A 26547-nucleotide genomic window follows, 5' to 3' on the forward strand; every position below is an offset into this window, starting at 1 on the left:
TTTCCTCTCTAGTAACCGAAGATTTGTTCTTTGTGGAACTCATGTCAAAGCTATGTCCATTGAAGAATCTTCTAATGGGAGTCTGTCAGTGGAATTCCGACATCTGGTGAGTTTAGACGTGCACTTTTTTTTCTAAATTAGATGCATCCTTATTAATAAAAACTTGCTGTCATTGAGTCAATGCTGCCTTGCGGTAATTGCCCTGTATGTTTCTGAAACGAGAACTATTTGTGCAAGTACAAAGCCCAGTCTTTCCCAGGGAGCTGCTCTAGTTAGAACCCCTAACCATGCAGATCAGAGCTCACTGCATAACCACTACACCACCTTAATAGCCCTCATAATTTCCTTCTTTATATTTTCCTATCCTTTCCTTCTTTATAGACTCTTATATGAGATTAAAGCCCATACTGATAGACAAAACATGACATCAAGGAATAATTGAAATAATACAAAGAGCAGCCAACTTGATATCAGACAGGCTGAGTCCCTAACAGTGGTGATACGTCAGTAATATACCAATTGCTGAGGAGGCTGTTCAACTCATGGCGCCCCCCCCCCCATGTGTGTCAGAGTAGAAATGAGCATCAATAGTGTTTTCAATGAGTCACTCTTTCTGAGGAACAGACCTTCCTTCTCAAGTGCCTCTGGTGGACACAAACCTCTATCTCACCTCTTGGTTACCCGCCATGCACATTAACCATTGCACCACTGAGGAACTCCATAATGAAGAAGTACCTCGATTATATGGTAGTTGGTCAATTTCTTTATACCGATGACAGAGATTCTCATTTTATAATGGATAGGTACTCCTGGTCTCAGTGGTTAAATCTCCCCAAGAAGTAATTTCTCATAAAAACATATCCTGCTCAAAGCACTTCCATGTGAGGTGGTCCTGGGGAAACGTTCTGTCCTGTACGATTGCTAGTCACGCTTGCCGTCGCCTGTCTACAGGCTTCTGACCCAGCCTCATCCTGTTGCTGCTTGCTTTTACCACTTCCTCTTGACCTAGAGTTCCCTTCCTGCTGCTTTTTAATGCTTTAATTCTTAGATTCTCTAACACCCAACCGCTTTTCTTGCCAGAAACAATGTCCTCTGGTTTGTTACCATCAGAATTGTTATCTGAGTTCTGTCAACCTATCTTCAAAAGTTAAAATCTAGGTTCGCAGACAGGTACCTGCAAATATAAATTGATTTAAAGCCCAGAGCTTTGCGTTTGGGGTTTTGGCTTTGCTTGGTCTTCAGTTTTGAGGGGTTCATGTCTCTGCGAGGCTACTGTGAAAGTAAAAGGTGTTGAGGAGCCAGGCTTTTCACACGCGAGCAATCGGGACTGCCCAAAGGCTAGATCCTAAGCCATGGCACCTCCAAGAATGGGTAGCAAGTGAAGTAGCAAGAGGCTCTTCGCTAAAGATAACGACCTCACCGAACAGAAAGGATAGGAGCACACCCCAAATGCTGCCTTCTTATCGCAGCAGGTGGAATGGATAAGACAACAGAACCTTCGTTGTCATGGCTCTGCTAGCTACAAAAATATTCGCACATTAACTTTATCATGCTGTACGATAAAAGGAAATACAGATAATCAGAGAAGCGATTTTTTTCAAGCTCACAGAAAAGTTCCATTATTATTTTAATTTTTCTATGAGCCTTTTCAAGTACCCTTGAGTATGTGTGTGCACGCGTGTGCGTGCGTGTGCGTGCGTGTGCATAAGGAGCCCTGGTGGTACTATTGGATAAGCACTGGACTGCTAATTGCAAGCTAGCAGTTCAAACTCACAAGCCGCCCTACAGGAGAAAGATGGTCTTGCCTGTTCCCTTAAAGATGTACCGTGTGGGAAACCCCACATAGGGAGGCGAGGCATTGAAATTGACTAGGTCAGGGACTGGCAAATTGTGGCTTGAGAGCCATAAGAGGCTCTTTCTGTACATACATGCGACTCTGGAGTAAAATGGAAAAAAATCAGATAATAACAAATGATCTCATTTGTTTTTAAAAGTATATTTATGGCTCTCAAATAATTTTAAATTGTTATGAAGACAGGATTGATTCTCCTGTATCAGGGTTTGCTAACCCCTGGACTAGATGTAGTAGGTTTGCTTTGGATATGTATCTCATATAGATGCACAGATGAATGCTGTTTTTAGAACTAGAATCAGATTATATACACCATATAATTTGTCTTCTGCTTTTTCCCCCACTCTATAATCTATATTGTGATGTGTGTATGTGGTCAGTAAGTTGTCTTTGACTACAATACCACTAAGTAGTTTAGGGCATCGTGACAGGCTGCCCCACAGTTTATTTGGCTCGTCAGCTGGGTTAGCCTTGGTTTCACGGGGATTGGACAGCATAACCCACAGCTTAGTTCAAACGATGCTTGTCAAGCATGGTGGAGAATAGGACAGATTTTAAAAGATCCCAGATGGCTTCCTCTTTCTAACTATTGGCTGGAAAATAAAGCCTTAATGGTGAGCTAACTTGCTCCCTTATCTCAATGAAAGTTTCTAAAGTGAGATCCCAGGAGGTAAGACCGAAAGCTCCTTTCTGTTAAACCTGGGGAACTATTTCAAATCTCGATGAGCTAGACATCTCTGGGTCACTGTTCTAGATGGCTGAATCGTGGCCATGAAATCACAATAGGTACAACTGCTTGACATTTAGCTGCTAATGCTTCTCCATTGACACACTCCTCTCTTCTTTACAAAGCAACCGAAGGAAATGAAGTCCAGTGCTGGAAGCAAAGGAAATGAGGTAGGAAACATTTTCTCTCTGAGAAATTTTCTAAGAAAAAATTCTATCATATCTTATTTGTCTGATGTTCTTAATTTACCCTTTTTAAGATAAAACAAAGCTTGTTTTTCTGATTACAAAAATAAAGCTTGATATGTGGGAAAGTTAAAATGAGCAGTAAAATGTGCACATAATAGACTCTCAAAAGAAAATGACTATCTGATAGGGCCCAAGATGGCGGCATAGCTGTCTGCCTCATTATACAGTGTGTACAGTCTGATTGTGTCCCCCTTAACACAAAGACTGGAAAAAAACATGTGAGTGGTATACAGGCAACCACTGCAGACACTCAGCATCAGAAGCCTAAGAAAGCAACCGAGTGCCCAGTGGAAGGGAGATTGCGTGTAATAGACCACACAGGAACTATGGATCTGCCCGGGAGCCAGGTGAAGACAAGGCATACGTGCTCCCAGCGAAAGTACCCGCCATTTTATGCTGCCATTTGGGAGCACCCCAACTCAGCAACGGTTACGAGCACTTGCTGTCCTCGCAGCACCGCTTCAGCTCCATGAGCAGCGGCTCAAAACATTGAAATGACCCCGCATCTTTTGTCTGCATGTGCCCACAAACTGGTGGTCTCCCCCTGCACTGAGGAACCATGGCCCAGAGGCATGTAATTGCTCCCCTACTCAGTTACCATGCCAGCAACTCACGTACAGTAATGTCCCCACTTCCTCTACCAGTCACCCACTCCAGAGATCTACAAGTCGGTTGCGCTGCTGATCCACTCAACTGCCTGTGTTAGGGTTCCACAGACAGGTGGTCATGATCCTCCACTCAGCCTCCCTGCAGGGGCCTTTGGACCAGTGGTGCCCACTAGTCTGTACCAGCAATGCATGATGAGGAGTACCCTTTCACCCACACTGGGTGCCCACAGATGGTGGCCTTTCTTCTACCCAACCATCCACACCATACTGGGGACTTGTTGGCCAGTGGCACGCCTTTCTTCTTATGGACTTAGGGTACATCATTCAAGTACTCACAGAAAGCCTGCACCTCCCAGCATTGTCTTCTGTTCTGGTTAGACTAAAACCAGAGACTCGTGCAGGCTCTAACCACCCACATACCTCTCTACTCTCCTGGGAGCAGTGGGACTAGTTCAAGGGCCACCGATCCAGATACCATGGACTTAAACATCTCTACCGAATGGCAAGCAGGAGATCCTAGTGCCCACATCTAGCATCCATCTACCTGGTGGCAACAGAACACATTCCAAACTCGAATCAGTTCCTGCAGGCTGTCTGCACTTCCATCAAAACCACTTGATACCTCATCAACCACTGAGCTGTCACGTCTTCCACACACTGCAGGCATGTCCCATCCAGTTGAGCAACAAATCTCCCCAAACCAGGAAGGAAAATAAATCAGTAAGCACAAAATCAACAATAAAGGAAATGAAAAGAAAAGCCATAAACAAAAATAAATCAGCACAGAACAAAGAAACTGTCAACACCACACATATAAATGTAAAATGACAGCAGTAAATTCACACATATTGATAATTACACTGAATGTAAATGATTTAAGTGCATCAGTTAGAAGACAAAGAGCGGGAGAAAGTATTTTTTAAATGACCCATCGAGATGCTGCCTACAAGAGACACACTTTAAATACAAGGTATAAATAGGGTAAAATTATACATTGGAAAAAATATATATCAAACTAACAAAAAGGGAGCCGGAATGGCAATAATAATCAATGATAAAACAGACTTTTACCCAAAATCCATTGCAATAGACAAGGAAAGACACTATAAAATGGATTTAAAGGTTCAATCCACCTAGAAGACATGCTTTAATAAACATTTACAAAACCAATGGTAAAGCTCCAAAATACATGAAACAAACACTAGCAGCATCGAAAAACGAGAAATGACTCCACAGTCATATTAGGAGACCTTAACACTTCACTTTCGATGATGGACAAAACAAGAAAGAAGCTCTAGGAAGACACCCCGCCCAGAAAGCCCACAACCATGGACGTAAATTGTAATTCATGGTCAGCCATTAGGATAGAGGAGAAATTCCCACAGGGTTTCCAAGGCTGGAAGTCTTTGCAGAAAGAGACTGCCACATATTCCTCCTGCAGAACTGACTAGTGGGTTTAACTGCCAACCTTGCAGTTAGCAGCCCCAAATGTAACCCATTTATGCATTGGGCTCCTCAACAAAGATACTAAAACAAAACAACAACAAAATTTATTGCCACTGGGTCAATAAGACTCGTTGTGACCCCACAGGACAGAGTAGACCTTCCCCTGTGGGCTTCCGACACTGTAACTGTTCTTTTTATTTCATTGTAAAAAGGCACCAGGGGATTTCTTTGTAATGTATGTTTGTCTTTTTCCCCAATATATCACTGAGGACAAGAGTCATTCTTTTTTAAATATCTATACAATTTATATATATTTCATCCTATTGAGGCTTAATCATATTAAAAAGAGCTGTGTGATCACCACTGTCATCAAGTTTCGACCATTTTCTTCTTTCTTCTACTCATTATTAGCTCTCCTTTCCTCCCACATTCCCTGCATAACCCCAAGAAACTGATCCAGTTACCATACCTCTAGATTTACCCGCTGTGGAGTCATATACAGAAAAACATAGCATAAACAACAAAACACCACACACAAAAACCAAACCAAAACAAGATAAAACAAAGAAAGGCCTTAATCAAAGGAAAGCAGAAAATATTGAAACTAGAATAAATTTAATATGAGTCAAAAAGGAGAAAAAAGAAGGTATTAAATTTTAACCTACTAGCTCTGCATTAAGTCACTTCCCGGTGCACTCGGCTGATAGCAAGACTATTCAGCACCCTGGTCGATGGTCAGAGTGGATGTAGTAGAGGCTTAATCCACGTGGAGACTCTACAAATGGATTTTGGGGTTTCACTGTTGTCCACAGCCTTCTGCAAGCTGAATGCTTAGAATTTAAGCTCTAATCGTGGTTTCTCTTCCTGTCTTGGATGTAATCATTTACAGTCCTTGGATCACACAAACGGGTGTTCTTCTTCCATGGACAGTAGGCGATCACCTCACTGCGATGGCTGCTTGTTTTAAGACAAGCCTTAAGAGCCCAGATGCTGTTCTTTCTGTCAGCCTGGTACCATCTGACTTCTTCACCACACCCATATCTTCAATGATCTCTTCATGAGGGCAAATACTGAGTATTGTTCAATGGGAACTTGGTTTGCTGTGTAAATTTTCACCTAAAACACAATGAAATATATATTTTTTAAAGAAAACAAAATGATCATCAATGTTTTGGCACACAACAAAACCTTCCAGTCCTTTCTCTGGATATATGTTACTCTAAAACTACATGATACACATAATTTCTTTTTTTTCCCCCTGCGTTTTTCTTTTATTATTTTTTAAATTGTTTTATTAGGGGCTCAAACAACTCTTATCAAAATCCATACATACATCAAATGGATACACATAATTTCACATCATAAGTAATTGTTTTTATATTAGGGCTAAGATTAAGTGCAAGCTCAAAATTCATTCATCTATCTCTGCTTCATATATATCCTTGATTATCTTTAAGAAACATCCTTATCATTTTATTGGGGAACATTATAAATCATCCTCATGTAATTTTATTGATATCATTTTGATTAGAAAATTATATAGAATTTAAAATACTATTGATAAGGGAAAAGTATATATTTATAGGATAGCTTTTTAGACTGAAACACATGGATTGTTACCTCGTGCAGATTAAAAACTAGTGACCGACTCTAGTTGCTCAAACGATACAGGTTGATAATGGGGCAAAGCTGCCAATAACACTCATTCACAAAGGCAGAGCTATGTGTGCTGGACTAAGAGATCAGAGACTATAACTCTTGGCAGCAGTTTGAAAGCCTCGTCTTTCTCCTGCAGAGCAGCTAGTGGTTTCGAACTGCTGACTTACATCCCAAAGTCAACCTACTGCCACCAAGGCTAAGACAAAAACACAGAAGATCTAAATAATGCAATCAACCAACTTCATAAACACACACAGAACACTCCATTGAACAACTGCATGGTACACATTCTTCTGCAACACACAGGGATCCTTCTCCAGAACTGACAATAGTTTCGACCACAATGCAGACCTCCGCAAGTGGGCAAAGAACCAAATAGCAAGCATCGCCTCAAACTACAACACTCTTTGAAAACCAAACAGCAGAAGAGAATGATGGGTATCAAAGGATCAAAGTGGAAGTCAGTCTCCAGGACTAAAAGCCCACCAGAACTCCACTCTTCACATCTAAATCCCTCACATCTGGACTGGAAAAGCCAGACGGAACCCAGGGACACTATAGCAGGCTTCAGAGAGACAGAGGAAAAGTGTAGAACAAACTTCAAATGTCTTAGAAAGACAAGGCCTGGTCTGAAAGAGATCAGAAGTCTTGGGATTCCAAGACTATGGCCCTAAGATAAACTTTGGACATGAAATGGAAGAAATCTCTTTGTCCTCCTCCTCCCAAATAATAGATTGGTTTACAAAATAAACTATTACTCATGAGTAGTGTGAACCATATGAGACCAAACAAAGGTAACAAGGCAAGGAAGGCAAGGCAAGCTAGATGAATGGAAACAGAACAAACAGCATGGAAATCCTGACTGCTGACATTGTAAATTTATAACCAATTTCAAGGAGCAATTTTTTGAAATCACTTTATTATAGGCTCTTATAACATTCCATACATCAATTGTATCAAGCATATTTATACATATGTTGTCATCATTGTTTTCTAAACATTTACTTTCTAATTGTGCCCTTGGTATCAGCTCCTCTTTTTTCCCTCCTTCCCCCAACTCTCCCACCCTCATAACCCCTTGATAAATTATTATTTCCATACCTTACACCAACCCATGTCTCCCTCTACCCATGTTGCTGTTGTTCATCCCCCTGGGATTGAGGATGGGGTATGCATCAATCATTGCAGTCAGTTCCCCCTTCCCCCCTCCTCTCTCACCTTCACCCTTCCCTCCTGCTATCGCTACTCCCATTTCTGTTCCTGAGGGGTTTATCTGACCTGGATTGCCCATGTGTCATGAGCTATCATCTGTACAGTATACATGCTACGGTCTAGCCAGAACTGTAAGGTAGGTCTGGGGTCATGATCATGGGGGGTGAGAAAGCCTCAAAGAACCAGAAGAATATTGTGACCCTCTGTGAGGGGATGTTCTATTGTCTACAGATGAGTTTTGGGTCTCTGATCCGAGCCCCCTCATTCTCAAAAATATGTTTTTGCTGTTGTTTTGGATCTTCTGGTGCCTGTTAGCTAATTCCATCAACACCTCATGAGCACACAGGCTGTGTGCTTCTTCCATGTGGGCTTGTTGCTTCTCTGCTAGATGGCCACTTGTTTAACTTCAAGCCTTTAAGACCCCAGACCCTATATCTTTTGATAGTTGGGCACCATCAGCTTTCTTCACCACATTTGCTTATGCACACATTTGTCTTCAGCGATTGGGTGGGGAGGGGAGATCACAGAATACCAGGTTGTTAGAACAAAGTATTCCTATGTTGAGGAAGGGCTTGAGCAGAGACCCAATATCCATCCACTTCCACAATGTATTTCCATAATAACATATATATATAGGCCAATATCTCTATTTTTATGAATTACTATATTTACATAAGTACACACCTATATTATACCTCTATCCATAATTTGCTTCCTGGGTCTTTCCTCTGTTTGTATAAAAGGGAACAATTGTTAAAAGGGAACCTGGTTTGTTGTGTAAACTTTCACCTAAAACACAGTGAAATATAATTTGTCTAAAAGAAAACAAAATGATCATCAACATTTTCGCATACAACACAATCTTCCTGTCCTTTCTCTGGTTATATATTACCCTAAAATTATGTGATACAGATGTTTTAGAATTTCTCTAACTAGTGCTACACAATTGAAAATCACTAATTTTTCCTAATACAGGGTAAGACTTGAAAAAAATCTGAGAAAAAAACCATGAAAACAACGTTATTTCTGATAGCAATGACCCCTTGCTTGTATTTAAGGTTGCATTGCACAGGATGAATTGATTTTTGAAAACAAACTGAAGCAGACCTAGTGCTTGCGTTTGAGTCAATAAATGATAAACCAGTTGCTATCGATTTGACTCTGATTCCTGGTGACCCGGTGTTTGTGTTTCCAATGGTGAAAGAGAGCTCCAGGTTTTTCTCCCCAGGTACCTCTGAATGGACTTGACCTTTCAGCTCGCAACTAAGCCGTTAACTATTTACACCACTTAAGAGCTAGATAACTCAAAACCAAACAAACAAAAATCAATCTTCAAACTCACTGCCATAGTATAGTGTCAATGCCAACGCATAGTGACTCTACAGGACAGTGTAGAACTGCCCCTGTGACTTTCCAACTCACACTGTGCCCAGGGTCACTTATGGGATACTATGACTCCTTATGGAAGTAAAAAGTCTCACCTTCCTCCCAAGGGGCCGCGGGTGGTTTCAAATGGTGGACCGTGGGGCTTGCAGCCCAACATGCAACCACTACGCCACCTAGAGTCAAATCTAGGATTGGAAGTGGTCTGGGAGATTATCTATATATTACTCCAGACATTTAGTCTTTCCTTGCATTTTGGAACTAGAAGGCCTAGGTCTGAATCCATGCTTTGAGAATGTGTTTCTTAACAAATGATCTGCCCAAGAAATACTGCATTTTTCCTGTCTAAGAGACAGATAACTCTCTGCCTGCCCAGAGCTGTTATGTGGACAAGTTGACCCGTGTGATGCAGCTAGAAAGCAGGGAGATCTCTTCTCACGTGCTTGAATATATTCAGTCCTGCGGCTTTGTAATCAAAGGTCCTGTGAAAAAGATCTTCCGATTATTTGGAAGACAAGAATTTTGTAAACCGAGCATTCAAGTTCAATCCATTAAGAACACCCCACACAACCACAAAGATACATCACAAAAGGTTGGATGCCCTCCCATTTTCCTCTCTGAGGATTCTACATTCCCTTAACCCTGGCTAAAAGAACATTGGCCAACCTCTTTCCCCACCAACGATGGGCTAAGCCTTTTTCCCCCCTTGGCCACAACCTTGACTGAGGGCAAAGCCCCAACCAGGTCTCTACAACAAAGAGACATTTTGTAAGCAGGGCTTTTGAATGTCAGAATCTTCTATTAACACAAATAAAAGGGAGATAGTCCACTTTATAGAAATATACTAAGGTTTTCTGAACATTATGAGGCATTAGCATATTGTAAATAAAAGCCCATTTCACTCATCCCACTGGAATTGGGGGCAGGATTTCATTCAGCTTGACATTCTTGAATATTATTTACCAAGACTGAACAGACTGATTAAGCATGGTTTTTCTGAACTTTTCTTATGTTAAAAAAAATCATGTGGGAATAAATATAAATAGCCCAACTCTGTAACACTGTTGAGCTATTTTTATAAGTGTAAAACCAAAGTTTGATTTGGATTTCCCTGGAGTTGGACATCTCAGTAAGCCATCTTCTACTATAGAAAAACCAACCACTGTTTTATTAGCAGTGCATGGAACCCTGTGGCCTAGTGGTTAAGTACTGGGCTGTAGCCTACAAGATCGGAAGCTCAAAACCAACAGCCTGCTCTGTGTGTGGGGTGGGGGTAAGGCAGTTCTACCCTGTCCTATAGAGGTGCAATGAGTTGACATCGACTTTTGCTTTTCCCAATTAATTGCAAACTCCAGCAGCCATCTCAGATGATTTTCTTTTCCCCTCAGACTTGTTTTTTAAAAAAATAAAATAAAAAATAAATCAGGATTTTATTTTAAGCTATTCTTTGAGCTCCCCCTACTGACAGAATTCTAACATGACACTTAGGTACACTTACAAGGAACCGCTAACCGTGAGCTGCTGCTTCCTGCAAAGTCACAGATAGGTGATGTGGACGCCAGGGGGTCGGGGACTCAGCCGGTCAGAAGGGGTGACCCAGGAAAGTTCGGAAGTTACAGAGGAAGCGATGGTGACCGTGGGGTTCCTGAGTCAGGGGTGGGCAGGACGGTGGCCACCAAATGTTTAAGGAGCAGGACCTCGTCGCCTCACCTTGAAGTTTCAGACGGTGCTGCTTTGCCCGGGTTGGCAAGTCACTGACCCGAGAAACCCTCCGTCTCCCTCAGCGTCTGCCGGACACTTTCCTCGGGAAAGAGCCTCGGGAACACGGATTCACTGAACTCTTGCGAAACAGCGCCCTGTGGAGGAGGGTCCTGCTTCGCAGGTAGGGAAACTGAGGCACGGGCAGTCACCCAGCTTCCTCCAGGTCACCAGGACAGGAAGATTCGCTAGGTGGCAGTGTGGCCCCACGTCCGTGCCCTGCGAGAGGCGGGCGGGCGGGCGCCCTAGAGAGGCCTCCACCCCGCCTTTGGTGTGCGCGGTTCCAGAAGGGCGCCCTCTGCAGGCAGGGCCCCGCCGCCCGGCCGCTCCAGCGCCTGCAGATGGAAGTCTATCGACCCTGCGGCCCTGAACTTGTGCAAAGCTTAGCAAGAATTTTAAATAATGCTTCCTCAGGAAAACAGCCACCGTCCCATGATCTTCCGTGTCCTTTCAATGCAATAGGGCAGTGAGAACTGCCTCTTCGGCTTTCTGCAACGTTGAGTCTGTACTGGGAGTAACAAGCCTCGCCTTGCTCCCTCGGGGTGGCGGGCGGGTTCGAACTGCCATAGCTCAGGGCATAGCCCACTCATACACACTTGAGGACATCCAACTCGAGGTCTCTCCCTTGTGCAAAGTTTTTCCCTTATGAGAACTTGCGGTTGGTGGTTCTCCTTTGTTTTCGTCTTTTAAATACTATATTGATTTTTTTGCGTGTGTGGAAGTTTACAGAACAAGTTAGGTTCTGTTTGGCAATTTCCACATAAATAGTTCAGTGACACTCATTACATTTTTTTCAGACTGTGTCAACATCCTCTGAATGTGCTCTGTTTCCTTTCCAGTAATCTCGCTCCCCGCCCCACTTAGTTTCTCATCTGAGCTTTTGACAAATGCTTGGTCTTATGGGTGAGAGAGAGCCTATGGGTGTGTGTGCGTGACTCTACTATTTCACCAAAAGGTGAGCTCGGGATCATTTCTGGGTACAGCGTTTCTGGAGGCTGGAATCTCAGAGCATCCTCTGTGCTCTGCTGTTCCAGTTTGTATGGCTTCCCCCCCACCCCCCAAGAATTTGAGTTGGGTTCCATATTTTTCTCCCATTCTACCTGGAACAAAGTACTTTGACCCCAGTGAGAACAGTCCATGCTGGCACCCCGGCACTTCTGGATCTCCTGGTAGGCGAGGTTACGGTCCCTGTAGACTTGTTTCTTCTTTTGGGGTACCTTCCGATTGCTTTGCTCCTGCAGAGCAGAGACCATAGCTCTGTCTTAAATGGCAACTCACATGATTGTAAGACCTTAGATTAAAGTTACTCACTTCACTAGGATCCCTATCTTGATTTTTATGAATAATGTTATGCCAATTAATAAGTTGTCCTGAGACTATATGGTCCTAGGCCAGCACCCCCAGGGGCCAGTATTGCCCAATTAGGTTGTTTTAGTTTTGTTTGGCTTTTTTTCTGAAAAGGGAGCAGTAGGCCAAACTAGTTTGGGAACCTATATTCTAAGCATTGAAGAAAACCAATGTTGGGAGATATCTGGTTATATTTGAGGAATATCCATATTTGTGACTGGAATATATAAGGGTGCTTCAGAACGTTTATGAAAAGAAATTCTGTTCTCTTTTAATTCCATTTTCCCAGGGAGAGTTTTGAGGCCCCCTTGTCTGTACTTACACCCACATATTTGTGTTTACATGTCCTTTTAGAAACATACCTCCTAGAGACCCGACATGACACAGTAGGTTTGCAACACTGCAATTCTCTCAGGAGTGGAAAGTCTCATGCTTCCCCCTCAGAGTGGCTGCTGGTTTCGAAAGGACTGACTGCGGTGGACAGCCTAACACGTAACTGGGGATAACTCGATGGCAGTGAGTTAGTTTGGATCTCACAGAAACTCGTACCTGTCCCTGTCTGTGTGCTCATTTTGCCTATACTCATCCGTATGTGCGCAGATGCAGGTTATTACTTTGTGCTCTGTGCTCACTGCAGACACAATCCATGCCGTGTTCCTCCTCGGAAAAAATGGCGCGTCTTTACTGGATAAAGCATACTTCCGCCCCCACACCCCCATAATCGCCTGTGAACACTGATCTCCATATATATTCATCTACCCTTACAAAAGAGGGATTACATAATACATATCCTTATATGCTTGACGGAATTCACCTAGCATGATGCCCTCCAGGTCCGTTCATATTATGACATGTTCTTTGTGGTTGCATAGCATTCCATTGCCTGTAGGATCATAGTTGGCTTATCCATTCCCCCAGTGATGGACAGTGTGGTTACTGCCCTTAGTTTACCATTGTGACACGAGCAGCAGTGAGCATTGGTGTGCGTGTGTCTGCTGGCGTCTTTTAGGTCTCAGGGGGCCCGGTGGTGCTGGTGGGTAAGCATTGGAGTGCTCACTGCAAAGTCTGTTGTTCAAACCCACCAACTGCTCCACAGGAGGACGTTGAGGCTACCTGCTCTGTACAGACGTACAGCCTCAGCAATCTGACATGGGCTGAGTAGGAGTCAGCCTCGACTCCCTGCAGTGTGTGGCTACACCACGGCTAGACCACGGCTAGATTCACGGCTGGTGAATCAGTTTATCTGCAGGTCTCTTGCGCTCCCTCTTTTTTTTTAAACAAAGTGCTATATATACTTTAGAGTGGTTGTACTATTTGACAGCTCCACCAATAATGAGTAAGTGCACCAATTTCCTCAAATCCTTGACATCTGTTGTTTGTTTGAATCAGTGCCATTTCCGTCAGGGGTAAGATGATATCTGCGTAGTTTTAATTTGCATCTCTCAAAGGCAGTGGTTCTCAACCTTCCTCAGGCTGACACCCTTTCATACAGTTCCTCATGTGGTGGTGACCCCCAATCATAACATTATTTTTGTTACTACTTCATAAGTGTAATTTTGCTACTGTTATGAATCAGGCAACCCCTGTGAAAGGGTCATGCGACACCCCCCCAAAGGGGTCGCGACCCACAGGTTGAGAACCGCTGCTCTGATGATTAATGAACATAAACATCTTTTCATGTTTGTTGGCTGCTTAGCTATTCTCTTCAATAAAGGTTGTGTTTGCGCCCTTCACTCAGTTTTTAATTGTGGGGTTTGTTGCTCTGTTAATTGAATTAATGCAATTTCCATTCAAAACATTAGACCCTTAGTGGATACATCATTTCTGAAGATTTTCCCAGTCTGTTGCAAACTCTCACTTCCATCAAATCAATTCCAAGTCACAGCGACCCTATAGGACAGGGTAGAACTTCCCTTGTGAGTTTAGGTTGTCTATTTACTCTCTTAATGAAGTTTTTTGATGACCATAAGTTTTTAACTTTGATGAGGTCCCATTTATCTGTCTAGTCTCCTTCTACAGGTGCGTTTGTTATCATTTTTGTAATCTTATTTTTTAACAAAAGATTAAATCCCATAGTTTTCTTCCGATGTTGTCTTCTGGGAATTTTATGGTTTCAGATGTAACATTTAAGTCTTTGATGCATTCTGAGTTAGGTGTTGTGTCTAATGTGAAGTATTAGTTCAGTTTATTTTTCTGCAACTAGATGTTAAGTTTGGCCAGCACCATTTATTAGAGTGTTTCTGCCCCACTGAATGGACCTTAAGTCCTTGGCAAAAATCACTTATCTGCATATGGCAGCGTCTACTCCCAGGTTCTTGATTCAATTCCACTGGTTTATGCATCTACTTGCTTTTGTTTTGTTTTGTGCTCTCTTTGTTTTTCTTATTATGATTTTGCTTTTGTTTGTAATAGGTCGCTGTCTTATGATGAACCTTTTTGTTATCTTTCCAATACTTCTTCATGGTGACTTACACATATGTTAACATTATACAACTTATGATTGTAATATTTAAAATACAAACAATAGTAAGCATACAGATTTAACAAATCTACTCCTGATATGCTCCTCCCCTGCCCATTGCTAGAGGTGTGTCTTCACTCATGTCAATACATACCTATATTTGATGAGTTAACTATGTACTTAATTTTTATTGCCCTTGCTTTTCTATTTCAAGTACTCCTTTGAATAATACTTGCAGACCTAGTCTGGTTGTGGCAAATTCCCAGAGCTTCTGTTTGTTTGGGAATGTCTTGATTTCCCTCTCATTTTTAACACTAACATTGTGGAGTAAAAAATAAGTGTTATTGTTAAGTGTGTCCCTCTAATTTCTTCTGGCCTCCAGAGTTTCTGAGGAGGGATCCACACTGATGCCTATAGAAGCCTCCTGGCATGTTATATTAGGTTATCTTTTACTGCTTCCTGAATTCTCTTTGGTTTTCAAGAATTTTATTATGATATGCTGCAGAATTTATCTTTTTGTTTCTCTTCTATTTGAGTTCATGTAGCCCCTTTTGCAGGTTTGGTTTGCTGTTCAGGTTTGGGGCATTTTTTTCTTATAATTTCTTGGAAAATTGTTTCTGTAACATTATTATTATGGGACCCTGGGATTCCAATATAATAATGGTAGATTTCCTAATCAAACTTCACGTTTCCTTTACAGTACGTTTGCTTTTATTGGCTTGGGACTTGATCATTTTATTGCTTGAGACTTGATCATTTCAGTTGTTTTGTCTTCTAGTTTGCTTATTCCATCTTCTGACCAACTATAGTTCAGTGTCTTTCTCTAATTCCGGTGATTTAGTCTTCAGTTGCAGTAGTTCGCCTGGTTGTTTACACACCCACCCAACCCACATTTATCACTAAGGCTCTCATTTTTTTCCTTCATTGGTTTCTAGAACTCCACTAGTTGGTTCTCTTTGTGTGTGGGTTGTTTTGTTTGTTTTTTTTGCTTTCTTGAAACATATTTAATATCATAGTCTAAAGATATCAATTCTTTGTAATATTCTGGCCTCTACGAGAGAAATGCCCTATTTCTATTTTGATTTTAATTGCTCCTGCTCTTGTGAGTTCAAGTCTTCTAATTTTTGTATTTAATGTGGGAGAATGCCTCAGTGAGCACCCTGGTGGCACAGTGGTCAAGTACCTGACTGCCAACTGAGAGGCTGAAGCCTAGGACCATAAGCCACTCCGTGGAAGAAAGACACAACAAACACCCACTACAAGGTCTCACAGATCCAGGAACCCCACTAGACAGCTCACCCCCATGCTCTGTGGCTCCCTGTGAGTCAAAACCACCCAGGAGCAATGAGCTGAGAGCCCCCAGATGGTACTTTTAGGTTTAGGTTTTGGTCTTCTTATTTTTTTCAGTACTAGTTCAGGAATTCTTGGTCTGTGGAATTTAGTATAAACGTCTGCAGGGGGGGAGTGGGAGGAGGACTAATTCTCACCTTCGCTGTGGTGATGGCAAGGGGCTCTCTGTCTTTTCTTCACCGGAGCCCTGGACTGTATCGTTTGCCTCAGTCAGTCCAGAGTCTTCCCCTTGCCCTATGGCCCGTGCAGTTCTTTCTGGTCTTCCTGCCCACCCGCCATGGCCCTGTGGAGATCCAAGAGCATGATCATGCAGCAGCATGGCCTCTCTTTGCCCCTCAGTGATGTGGCCACAAGCGTCCGCGGCCAATTTGCACCACCATAAAGAAATCAGGCTAGAGCTTTCTCCCTTTCTGTATTTTGTGTTAGGGGTGTTACCTGGACCCCTTCCCAAATGTCTGCAATAAGCAAACAATTACAGTGTTAATGGGTTGTAGATTCTGGCTTCTGAGTCAACCCCGTTCCTCCTTTCCCCCTATTTTGGGACTATGTTGACTTTCCAACACCACCACTGTTTCCTAGAGTTATGAAACCTCAGTCGTTGCTAGTTTTAATTCATTGGTCAGTGAATTAATTGCTGGTGGCGTAAACATGAATGGCCACTCAGTTCACCAGCTTGCCCTGCTTCTTCTTGGCCGACAAATGCACTTCCCCCTTCATTCACTATGGTATATATATATATTTTTGTTGTTGTTGTTGCATGATGCCTTATACCTGGTCCCTCTGGCACCTTGTGATCGCACAGGCTGGTGTGCTTCTTCCATGTGGGCGTTGTTGCTTCTGAGCTAAATGGCCGCTTGTTCACCTTCACGCCTTGTCTTCGGCAATCGTATCATGGAGGTGTGCAGTCAATGATATGATTTTTTGTTCTTTGATGTCTGATAACTGATCCATTTGGGACCACGTGATCACACAGGCTGGTGTATTCTTCCATGTGGGCTTTGTTGCTTCTGAGCTAGATGACCGCTTGTTTATCTTCAAGCCTTTAAGACCCCAGACACTATCTCTTTTGATAGCTGGGCACCATCAGTTTTCTTCACCACATTTACTTGTTCACCCGCTTTGGCTTCAGCAGTTGTGTCGGGAGGGTGAGCATTGTAGAATGCCAATTTAATAAAAGAAAGTATTCATGCATTTAGGGAGTGCTTGGGTAGAGGCCCAAGGTCCTTCTGCCACCTTAAGACTAAACCTATAAATATAGACACATAGATCTATTTCCCCATACATATATATTTGCATGTACATGTCTTTGTCTAGACCTCTATAAATGCCCTTTGACTCCTAGCTCTTTCCTCCATCTCCTTGACTTTCCTCCTGCCCTACTACCATGCTCCGTCCCCACCTTGGTTACAGGTATACCTCTTCTTTACGTAACCTTACCCTTGATCATTCCCTACCAGGCCTGCCACTCCCCCCTCACTACCATTGTGGGTCCCATGTTGTTCCCTTGTCCCTGTGTTTGTTAACACCACTTCCTTACTCCCCCATCTCCCCCTATCCCAAGTCCCCCCCGCAACTGTCAGTCCCATTGTTTTTCCTCTAGATAGTTCATCCAGCCTGTCTTATTTAGACAGACCTGTGGAGACAATAACATGCACGAAAACAAGACAGAGGAAAACAAAGCAACAGCATACAACCAGACAACAAAACAACAACAAACCACTGACAAAGAACAAAACAAAACACATCAAGAAAGAAAAGCTTGTAGTTAGTTCAAGGATCATTTGTTGGCCCTTAGGAGTGTTTTTCAGTCCAGTCTGTTTGGGCACCACGCCCTGGCCCCAAAGTCCACTTTCAGCATTCCCTGGGGACCTTGCCACTCCATTCCCTTGCTGTTCCGCTGCACTCCCCCAGTGCTTTGCCTCGGTGTGGTGGGATCAGTTCAGGTGCAATTCCCACACTGTGTCACCGGTGCTGTCCCCTGTATCGCCCTTAGTCACTAAGGGGCATCATGTCTCATAGTGGGGCCAGCCACGTTGTTCTCTCTGTGGACTGGCTGCTTTACTCAGGAACATCATCCTCACGGCCTGGTGGGCCAGGCTGTGCTCCACTCTCCTCCTCCCCCTTCATCTGCTCCCGTGTGCTCTGATCAGATATGTCCATCTCCCGAAGCTGCAGAATCAATGTCTTCCTTTGAAACAAATTCTTCTGGGGGGAGGGGCAGGAATCCACTTAATTTTTGGTGCTGGGGCCAGCCTCCCAGACCTCTCCACTGGTTCCCTACTCAACGCCGTGATATTGCATTCACACCTTGCGGCATTGGGTTGAAGTCTGGTCCCACTTTCCCTGTGGAGATATAAACAATACCCTCCCCTTGGGTGGGTTAGTGCCCCATGCCCCCACTCCCCTTTTCTTCTTTATATTCATCCTTTAATTTTCCTTTCCCGACCTCCTCCACCGTTGTCTACCATGTACATCCCTGGTTTTGATCTGGTCTCTGCCATACTACACAGTCTTCACCCCAGAAATGTTTGTATACAGTAGCTTTTTCCCCTATGCCACTTTTGCATTAAAATTTTTTTTTAAAAAACAATTTTTTTTAATTAAAATTTTTTAATAGTTACCTCAGTGGGCTCATGTTGTACTTGTCCTTTTGTGCCTGACTTACTTCTCTTAGCATGATTTCCTCCAGTTCTTCCCATGCCGCTATGTGCCTCATACGTTCATCACTGCTTTTTAGTGATGTGTAGTACTCCGTTGTATGTATATACCACAGTTTTTTAATCCAATCGTCAGTTGATGGAAATTTGGGTTGCTTCCAGCTCCTTGCAATTGTGAACTGTGCCGCAATGAACATTGGAGCACAGATGTCTGGCCTTGGTTTGTTCCTTGCCTCTTCTGGGTATATGCCCAGTATGGGGATTACTGGGTCATATGGTAACTCTATTTCCATCTGTTTTAGGTATCGCCAGATTGATTTCCATAGTGGCTGTACATACTTACAGGCCCACCAACAGTGGATGAGAGTTCCTGTCTCCCCACAACCCCTCCAACGCTTGCTGCTTTCTGATTTTTTGAATTGGGCTACCTTTGAGGGTGTCAGGTGGTACCTCATTGTTGTTTTAATTTGCATTTATCTTATGGCTAAAGATTGGGTACATTTTCTCATATGTTTGTTGGTCATTCGGATTTCTGCCCCTGTGAAACTTCTGTTCAAGTCCTTTGCCCACCTCTCAAGTGGGCTATTGGTTTTTTTTCTTTTTGGAAGCTAGCAGAGTATTGTAGGTTTTAGTAATTAGGCCTTTGTCTGATGTGTCATTGCTAAAGATGTTTTCCCAGTCTGTGGACTCTCTTATTACTCTCTTGGTGAATTCTTTCGATGTACACAAGTGTTTTATCTTCAGTATATCCCATTTGTCAATTTGTGCCTCCTCTGTGTGTGTGTCCTTCCCTATTCCTGATGGCCTGTGTATTCCCTGCGCCAAAGTTCTCAAGTTGGTCACAATTCCCTCATTGATGGCCCTAATAGTTTGGGGTTTAACTTCAGGGTCCACCTTGAGTTTATTCTTGTGCATGGAGTGAGATGAGGGTCTTGCTTAATTTTTCTACATGTAAATATACATTTTTCCAGCACTACTTGTTAAAGAGGGCATCTGCTTCCCATTTGATATTTTTGGGGCCCTTATCAAAGATCAGCTGTTTGTATGCTGATGCTTTTATTTCTGGGTTTTCAGTTCTTTTCCATTGGTCTGAGTATCTGTCATTGTACCAATACCATGCAGTTTTGAGAACTGTGGCTGTATAGTATGTGCCAAAGTCAGGTAAAGCAAGCCCTCCCACGGTGTCCTTTTCGTGAGGAGTCTCTGCTAATTCTGGGCTTCTTCCCTCTCCATATGAAGTTGGTAATCATGTTTTCCATTTCTTTGAAGAAAGATGATGGTAATTTTATCGGGATGGCATTAAACTTATATAGTGCTTTTGGCAGAACTGACATCTTAACTATATTAAGTCTTCCAGTCCAAGAGCATGGGATATTCTTCCATTTGTTGAAGTTGTTCTTGGTTTCTTGTAATAGTGTTCTCTAGTTTTCCCTGTATAGATCTTTTGTTTTTTCAGTCAGGTATATCCCTAGATATTTCCATTTGTGTTTGGCTATTGTGAAGGGTACCACCTTTTTTATCTCGATGGACTTCTGTTTGTTGATCTTGTATCCTGCCACTCTGCCAAACTCCTCTATTGCTTCCCTCCCCTTCCGGAACTTTTGAGATTTTCCATATATAAAATCTTATCATCTGCAAATAACAATAATTTCACCTCTTCCTTCCCCAGATGAATACCTTTGATGTCACTTCTTTGCCTTATGCTGTTAGCTAAAACCTCCAGCACTATATTAAATAGGGGTGGGGACAAGGGGCATCCTTATCTGGTACCCTTTTTCAGTGGGATTGTGTTAGTCTTTTCTCCATTGACTACCACTTTGGCTGTTGGTTTTTCATATGAGAATACGGTCTTAAAGTACTTTAAGTGAATATTGAGAAACCGTCTGTAATTTCACAATGCCCCTTGAGGCAACTGAAGACAAGGGGCTACAAATCATGATAAGAAATCCTTGACTTTTCCTCCAACCTTTGTTTATTCATTTGTAGAATCAGAAAAAAGAAAGGATTCCATCACCTAGCATGTGGCTAAACTCTGAAGCCATCAGTCCTGCCCCATTAATATTCCCAGGCAGCAAGCAGCTCTTCCCAGAGGTCCTCATCTCTTGGGGAGCCAGCTAGAGGCAATTTTTAATGTGAAAACTGCTTGAATAGGGAAGCTGAACTCGCAGCCTCTTAAGTTTGCACCTTTACTGGATCACCATCTTAGCCACAGACTGAGGCGTTAGGTAACTTGGTTTGTGTGATGGAAACCCATGATGCACAAGGAAGCTATTAGTAAAGGCTGGATGACTTTACGCAAAACACACACACACACACACACACACACACACACACACACACTGCTCAGACCCCCACTAGCCCAAGGCATTTTCACAGGAAGTGGATTTCCTTATGAACCTGATCTAAGTAGTTACAACACCTTTTTAAGGGAGAAATTGGGTACAAGAATCACACTAAAAAAAAGCATAGACTTTTTAGAATGAGCTGGCATCTGTACCGGAGCCTTATTTTACATGCTATCTGGGCTTTTGCATTCATTTTTTAAATGATTTTGTGATCAAGGTTTATATTGTGTGGTTGTACCTTTTTATTTTTAAAATTTTTATCATTGCTCTCCAGCAATTAACTCAAGGCCTGTCATACAGCTGATTGAGCAATAAGTATTTGTTATATGAATGTATTCTTTTCACATTGTTCTGTATCACATAGTTTTCCATGTGTGACATTACCAGAAATTACAGCCTGCAAAAAACTTGAATGAAAAATCATTCTATGCCAGTCACATTTTGCTCAGCAGAAGTCTATTTCTTTTCGAAATAGAGGAAAGAATCAGGAGGCAAAGGTCTAAATACATACATATATATATATATATATATATAAATATATATATATATATGGGAATAGAACTATGTACTCATATCTATATGTTAAGAATTAAGGTTGCAGATGGATATTTAGCCTCAACTTGAGTACTCCCTCAACACAAGTACACTTTGTTCTAACAATCCGGCATTATGTGATGCTCACCTTCCCAACACAATCACTGAAGACAAAATGGGTAAATAAGCGAATGTGGTGAAGCAAGCTGATGGTCCCTGGCTATCCAGAGATATAGCACCTGGAGTCTTAAAGACTTGAAGATAAACAAGTGGTCCTCTAGCTGAGAAGCAACAAAATCCACTTGGAAGAGGCACACCATCCTGTGTGATTACGAAGTGTTTATGGGATCAGGTGTCAGGTATTTAAGACCTAGAACAAAATCATATCCAATGTGAATGAGGAAGGGGGAGCCATGGAGTGGATACCCAATGCCCATCTGTAGACAATTGGACATCCCCTCACAGAGGGGAGGGGTCACAGGGAAGAGATGAGCCAGTTAGGTGCAGTGTAGCACCAACGAAACACCACTTTCTTCTAGTTCTTTCGTGCTTCCTGCTCCCCACTATCAAGACCTCAATTCTACTTTACAAATTGGATTCGACCAGAACATGCACACTGCTACAGATAAGAGCCCACAACACACGGAATCCCTCAGGGCCAACAATGAGAACAGAGATACCAGGAGGATAAGGGGAGGGGTGGGGAGGAAGGGGGGATTGATCACAAGGATCAACCTGTACTCCCTTCCCAGGGGAACGAACAGCAGAAAAGTAGGTGAGGAGTGATGGAGGACAACGTAAGATATGAAAAATAATAATCTTTAACTTATCAAGGGGTCATAAGGGAGGGGTGGATGGGGTAAGAAAGGGGAGCGAAATGGGGTGCTGATATCAGGGCCTCAAGTGGGAAGAGAATGCTTTGAAAATGATGATGGCGGCATATGTGCAAATGTGCTTGACACACTGGATGAATGTATGGATTGTGATAAGAGATGTAAGAGCCCCGAATAAAAGTATTTTTTAAAAAAAGAATAAGTTTCCTTGTGAGCCATCACCATTGAGGTTCCCAAGATAGACTATAACACACTGGACAAGGGAAACAGAAGATAATGTCTAACAAACAAAACAGCTCTCTGCCACCAAGTTGATTCCAATTCACCGGGCCCCTATAGGACAGAGTAGAAGAGGCCCTGTGGGTTTCCAAGGCTGCAACTCTTCATGGGAGCAGCAAGTCTCCCCTTTCTCCCAGGGAATGGCTGGTGGTTTTGAACTGCTAACTTTGCGGTTAGCAACCCAACAGAGAACCCCTATGCCACCAGGGCTCCAAAGAGACTGGAGGACATACAAACTGGCCTTGCACCCAGCTGTGTGCTTTTGTTCTGAGGTGATGTTCTGGTCAAGTTGCTTGGCTAGGTTTCCAATTGTATCCAGTTTTCAATGGATACTGTTATTGATATGTGGAGTACAGTCAGTTCAGCAGAATGTTCATTGCCATATAATGTAAGGATCATAAATATAGCTATTTTAAATCTGTAATCTTCTCAGATGATGAGAATGCCTGCTCATCCAGGCATTGTACGGCACATCTTGTCTATGGAATTTTCCCGAGCTTTCAGGATCGGGTGGCCTCTGGCTTGCTCTGCACTGCACGAAGCATGCAGGCTACTGCCGATGGCCTTGCCAGCTTCGGAAGTTCATGGTGCTAGCCTTCGTCAAAGTTTATTTTGTGGATTGTATGTCTGCTTCATTGCGAATGTCAATCTAAATGCACCTCACAATGGTGTCAAGGGTGTTAAGAAATGTTAGAAAGTCAGTTTTGTTATATGTTTTAATCACTGTAAAGAACCTCTGCAGCAACCCCATATCATTTTAGTAAGATAATATATAAAACAGGGAGCCTCGTTCAGATATAAGGGGCAACACTGAGTCATTGCTCTGTCTCTGAACTTGAAGTCCTGGTATCCCACACTTTTCAACTGGGCTGAAAATTTGGATGGTGAACAGATAGGTGCCACACATGAATGACTCTAGGGAATTATCCAGGATGATATTATAGCATGTGTGCAGTTACGTCTACAAACTAAACTATAGAGGTTAGGACTGAGGAAGCAGGGGCCTCTTACTCAAAAAGGTCCCTTCTGCCCCCTTCCCCCCACTGCACACCTCCCGACAAAGAAGGAAGATGCATTCAGGGTGGACCAGCGCCCAGGAGCCTCCCTGTTCCACGGGAATGCTCAGGAGTTAAAAGCTGGCAGATTCAGTCATTTGAAAATGTATGTGAGTATGTCAAAGCAGGAGGCTAGACCATATTTAACAGTTTGTTAACTTGATTTATAATGTTTAAATATTTAGACATATGGTCTATGGGTCTCCATCTGTGTGATTGCCTCAAGCCTCACAAACGTTCTGCGATGGCGTGTATCATCCCATCCGCTGGTGCACTCGCACCTCATGGTGGATGTGTAATGGAAGATGTGGCTTCCCCAGTTGGTTTTAGTACTTTGCATAATATTCCCAAAGGACAGTGAGATGTCTGTTGTTTGAAAAGAAATGCATGTTTATTTAAGTTGGTCCTGAAATTCAAGCCAATTACTTGCCTCGTGTGCAACCAAAGAAAGAACAATTTGCTTCAACACTTAAGGGCAAGGCTTAACAGAAAGAACTGACTGTTTGGTGTGTAGATATACTGGGAAACCATCGTACACTACGCTTTGTGGTTAGTCTAAGCACTTAAGTTTTGGCTACTAACCAAAAGGTTCATGATTAAAACTCACCAGCAAATCCACAGGAGGAAAAGCCTAGTGGTCTGCTCCTATAAAGATTTATACCTACTATAGAAAATCCCATAGACTAAGCAAGAAAATTACTGGAATTGACATCAGGATTTAGCAAAGTGTCAGCATATAAGATCAACATACAGAAATGAAATCAAATAAACAATATCAGTTACAACAGCTACCAAAAAAGAGCAAATACTCAGGAATAAATCTAACCAGAGACACAACAAAACATATACAAAAGAAATCTACAAAAGGCAGCCACAAGGAGGCAAAAGCGACCTTCAAAAATGGAAGAATACACCATGCTCATGAATAGGAAGACTTAACAGTGTATCCCAAACAAATTAAATCCTCGTCATTATTCTTTAAAGAGATGCAAAAACTTACAACCAACTCAAGGTCGAAAAGAAAGAGACCCCACACAAACAACGCACAAATAAAGCACAGAGTAGGAGGCCTCATACCTCCCAATCTCAGTCTCAGCAATCAGACACATAAACCAAGGGAACATATTTGAGAACTCACAAGTAAACTCACCCACTTAGCTGATCTTTGACAAAGGGCTAAAACTCATTACACGGAGAAGAGACAGTCTCTTTAATAAATGGTACTGGCAAAACTGACAAACTCACGATCCATCAAAGAGCTAAATGTTAATCCCCGAACTATAAAGATCATGAAAACAACAGGGGTAAACTCAGTCACTGCCACCAAGTCCATCCTGACTCACAGCCACCCTGTTCACAAGAGTAGAAAGCCCAGTCTTTCCCCACCGAGCAAAGGCTCGGTGGTTTCCAACAGCCGACCATGTGGATCATCGCCCAACAAGTAACCACTACATCACCAGGGCTCCTCAAAGGATAAACTCCGGGGCTGTAATACACAGCCTGCACACACTATCAATCATAATAAAAAATGCACAAATGGGGGAGGGTTGAGTGGTTTAAACTGTTGAACATGGAGTTAATGGTCTGAGATGTAAACCCCATGCCACCTAATTCACAAAAAATTTTTAATTTAAAAATAAATAAATACCCCTAATAAAATGATTTTAAAAAACAAAACCAAATAAATAAATAAAAGTTCACAAACAAGCAAAAGACAAACTCGCCGATTGGGGACTCCGGAAAATGAGACACTTGGGAATCTGAAGGGTTTTACCAAAGGAGTAAAAAGAAACTCCACAAACTTGGGGGAAATGTTAGCAAGAGCTTATCAGTCAAGGGATAAATCTCTGAAATGTATAGTTGCCAGGGGTGAGGAGGAAAGGAGGCCCTAGGCATATTAACTAGCGAGGAGGAGAAGGTAATATACAGTCAGTTGGCAAAACGTGATTAAAAACAACAACAACTATGTAAGCCTGGAGACGTCTATGGGGAAGTTCTGTCATATAGGACCACTATGAATTGGATTCTTCTTGGGGGCACCCAAAAAAGGGATTTTCCAGGAGAACTTTCATTATATATTAAGTTATCACACAATAAAAGGCAATTCCACTCAAGTCAATCTAGTTGTCCTTCATTAGGGTGAGGTACCACACTACTGAGCGCTGATTTGCTCTATTTCTCACAAATCCTAAAATTTAATATCCCTCATACTAGTAGACTGGTGGTGGCATGATAAACAGTGTAACTCTTATGGAAACAGTATGACATCTTGTTAAAAAACTGGAAATAGAAATATGATCCAGCAATACCCCTACTAGGTATATATCCTAGAGAAACAAAAGCTTCCTGGAGAAAAAAAATCTTATTATCAATAAGTTCTCCGTATAGTTATGATTCCTATGGTTGTTGGAGCTGGGTGCTGTTGAGTTCCTTTAAACCCTGCCAGGTAGGTTTGAACCGTCAGCCTTTTAGTCAGCAGGCAACCACTTACCTGCTGCACCACCTGAGCTGCCATTATCATATTGGATCTTTTTTTGGTAGTAAGTTTCAATAGACATAAATTCTGACGTACTAACCCATATCGATACTAGATTGCCACATCCAAACTCCCTTCTTCCTGACTTTTCTGGTTGAGATCATATTACTTCTGGTCATATCTTCCCACGGGGCTTACCTGTTAAACTTGATTAAACTTTCAACACTATCTTAACTTCTCCACATCCCTCTGGAGACGAAACGCCAAATGGATACAGCACATGGAGTATAAATGCCTCCTCAGTTCCACCCGGCGTC

General features: G+C 42.5%; 1 protein-coding gene across 2 annotated transcripts in view; it reads left to right on the top strand.

Moving 5' to 3' along the window:
- Window positions 1-26547, top strand: part of STAT4 (signal transducer and activator of transcription 4) — a 128270-nt gene that overhangs the window by 84836 nt on the left and 16887 nt on the right. For both annotated transcript variants that reach the window (XM_075528976.1, XM_075528975.1), the window contains exons 12-13: window positions 13-106; window positions 2705-2749. In XM_075528976.1, the coding sequence (XP_075385091.1) occupies window positions 13-106; window positions 2705-2749 (139 nt within the window). The remainder of the gene's footprint in view (window positions 1-12; window positions 107-2704; window positions 2750-26547) is intronic.

This window comes from Tenrec ecaudatus, chromosome 13 (genome assembly GCF_050624435.1).
Source record: "Tenrec ecaudatus isolate mTenEca1 chromosome 13, mTenEca1.hap1, whole genome shotgun sequence".
NCBI lineage: Eukaryota > Metazoa > Chordata > Mammalia > Afrosoricida > Tenrecidae > Tenrec > Tenrec ecaudatus.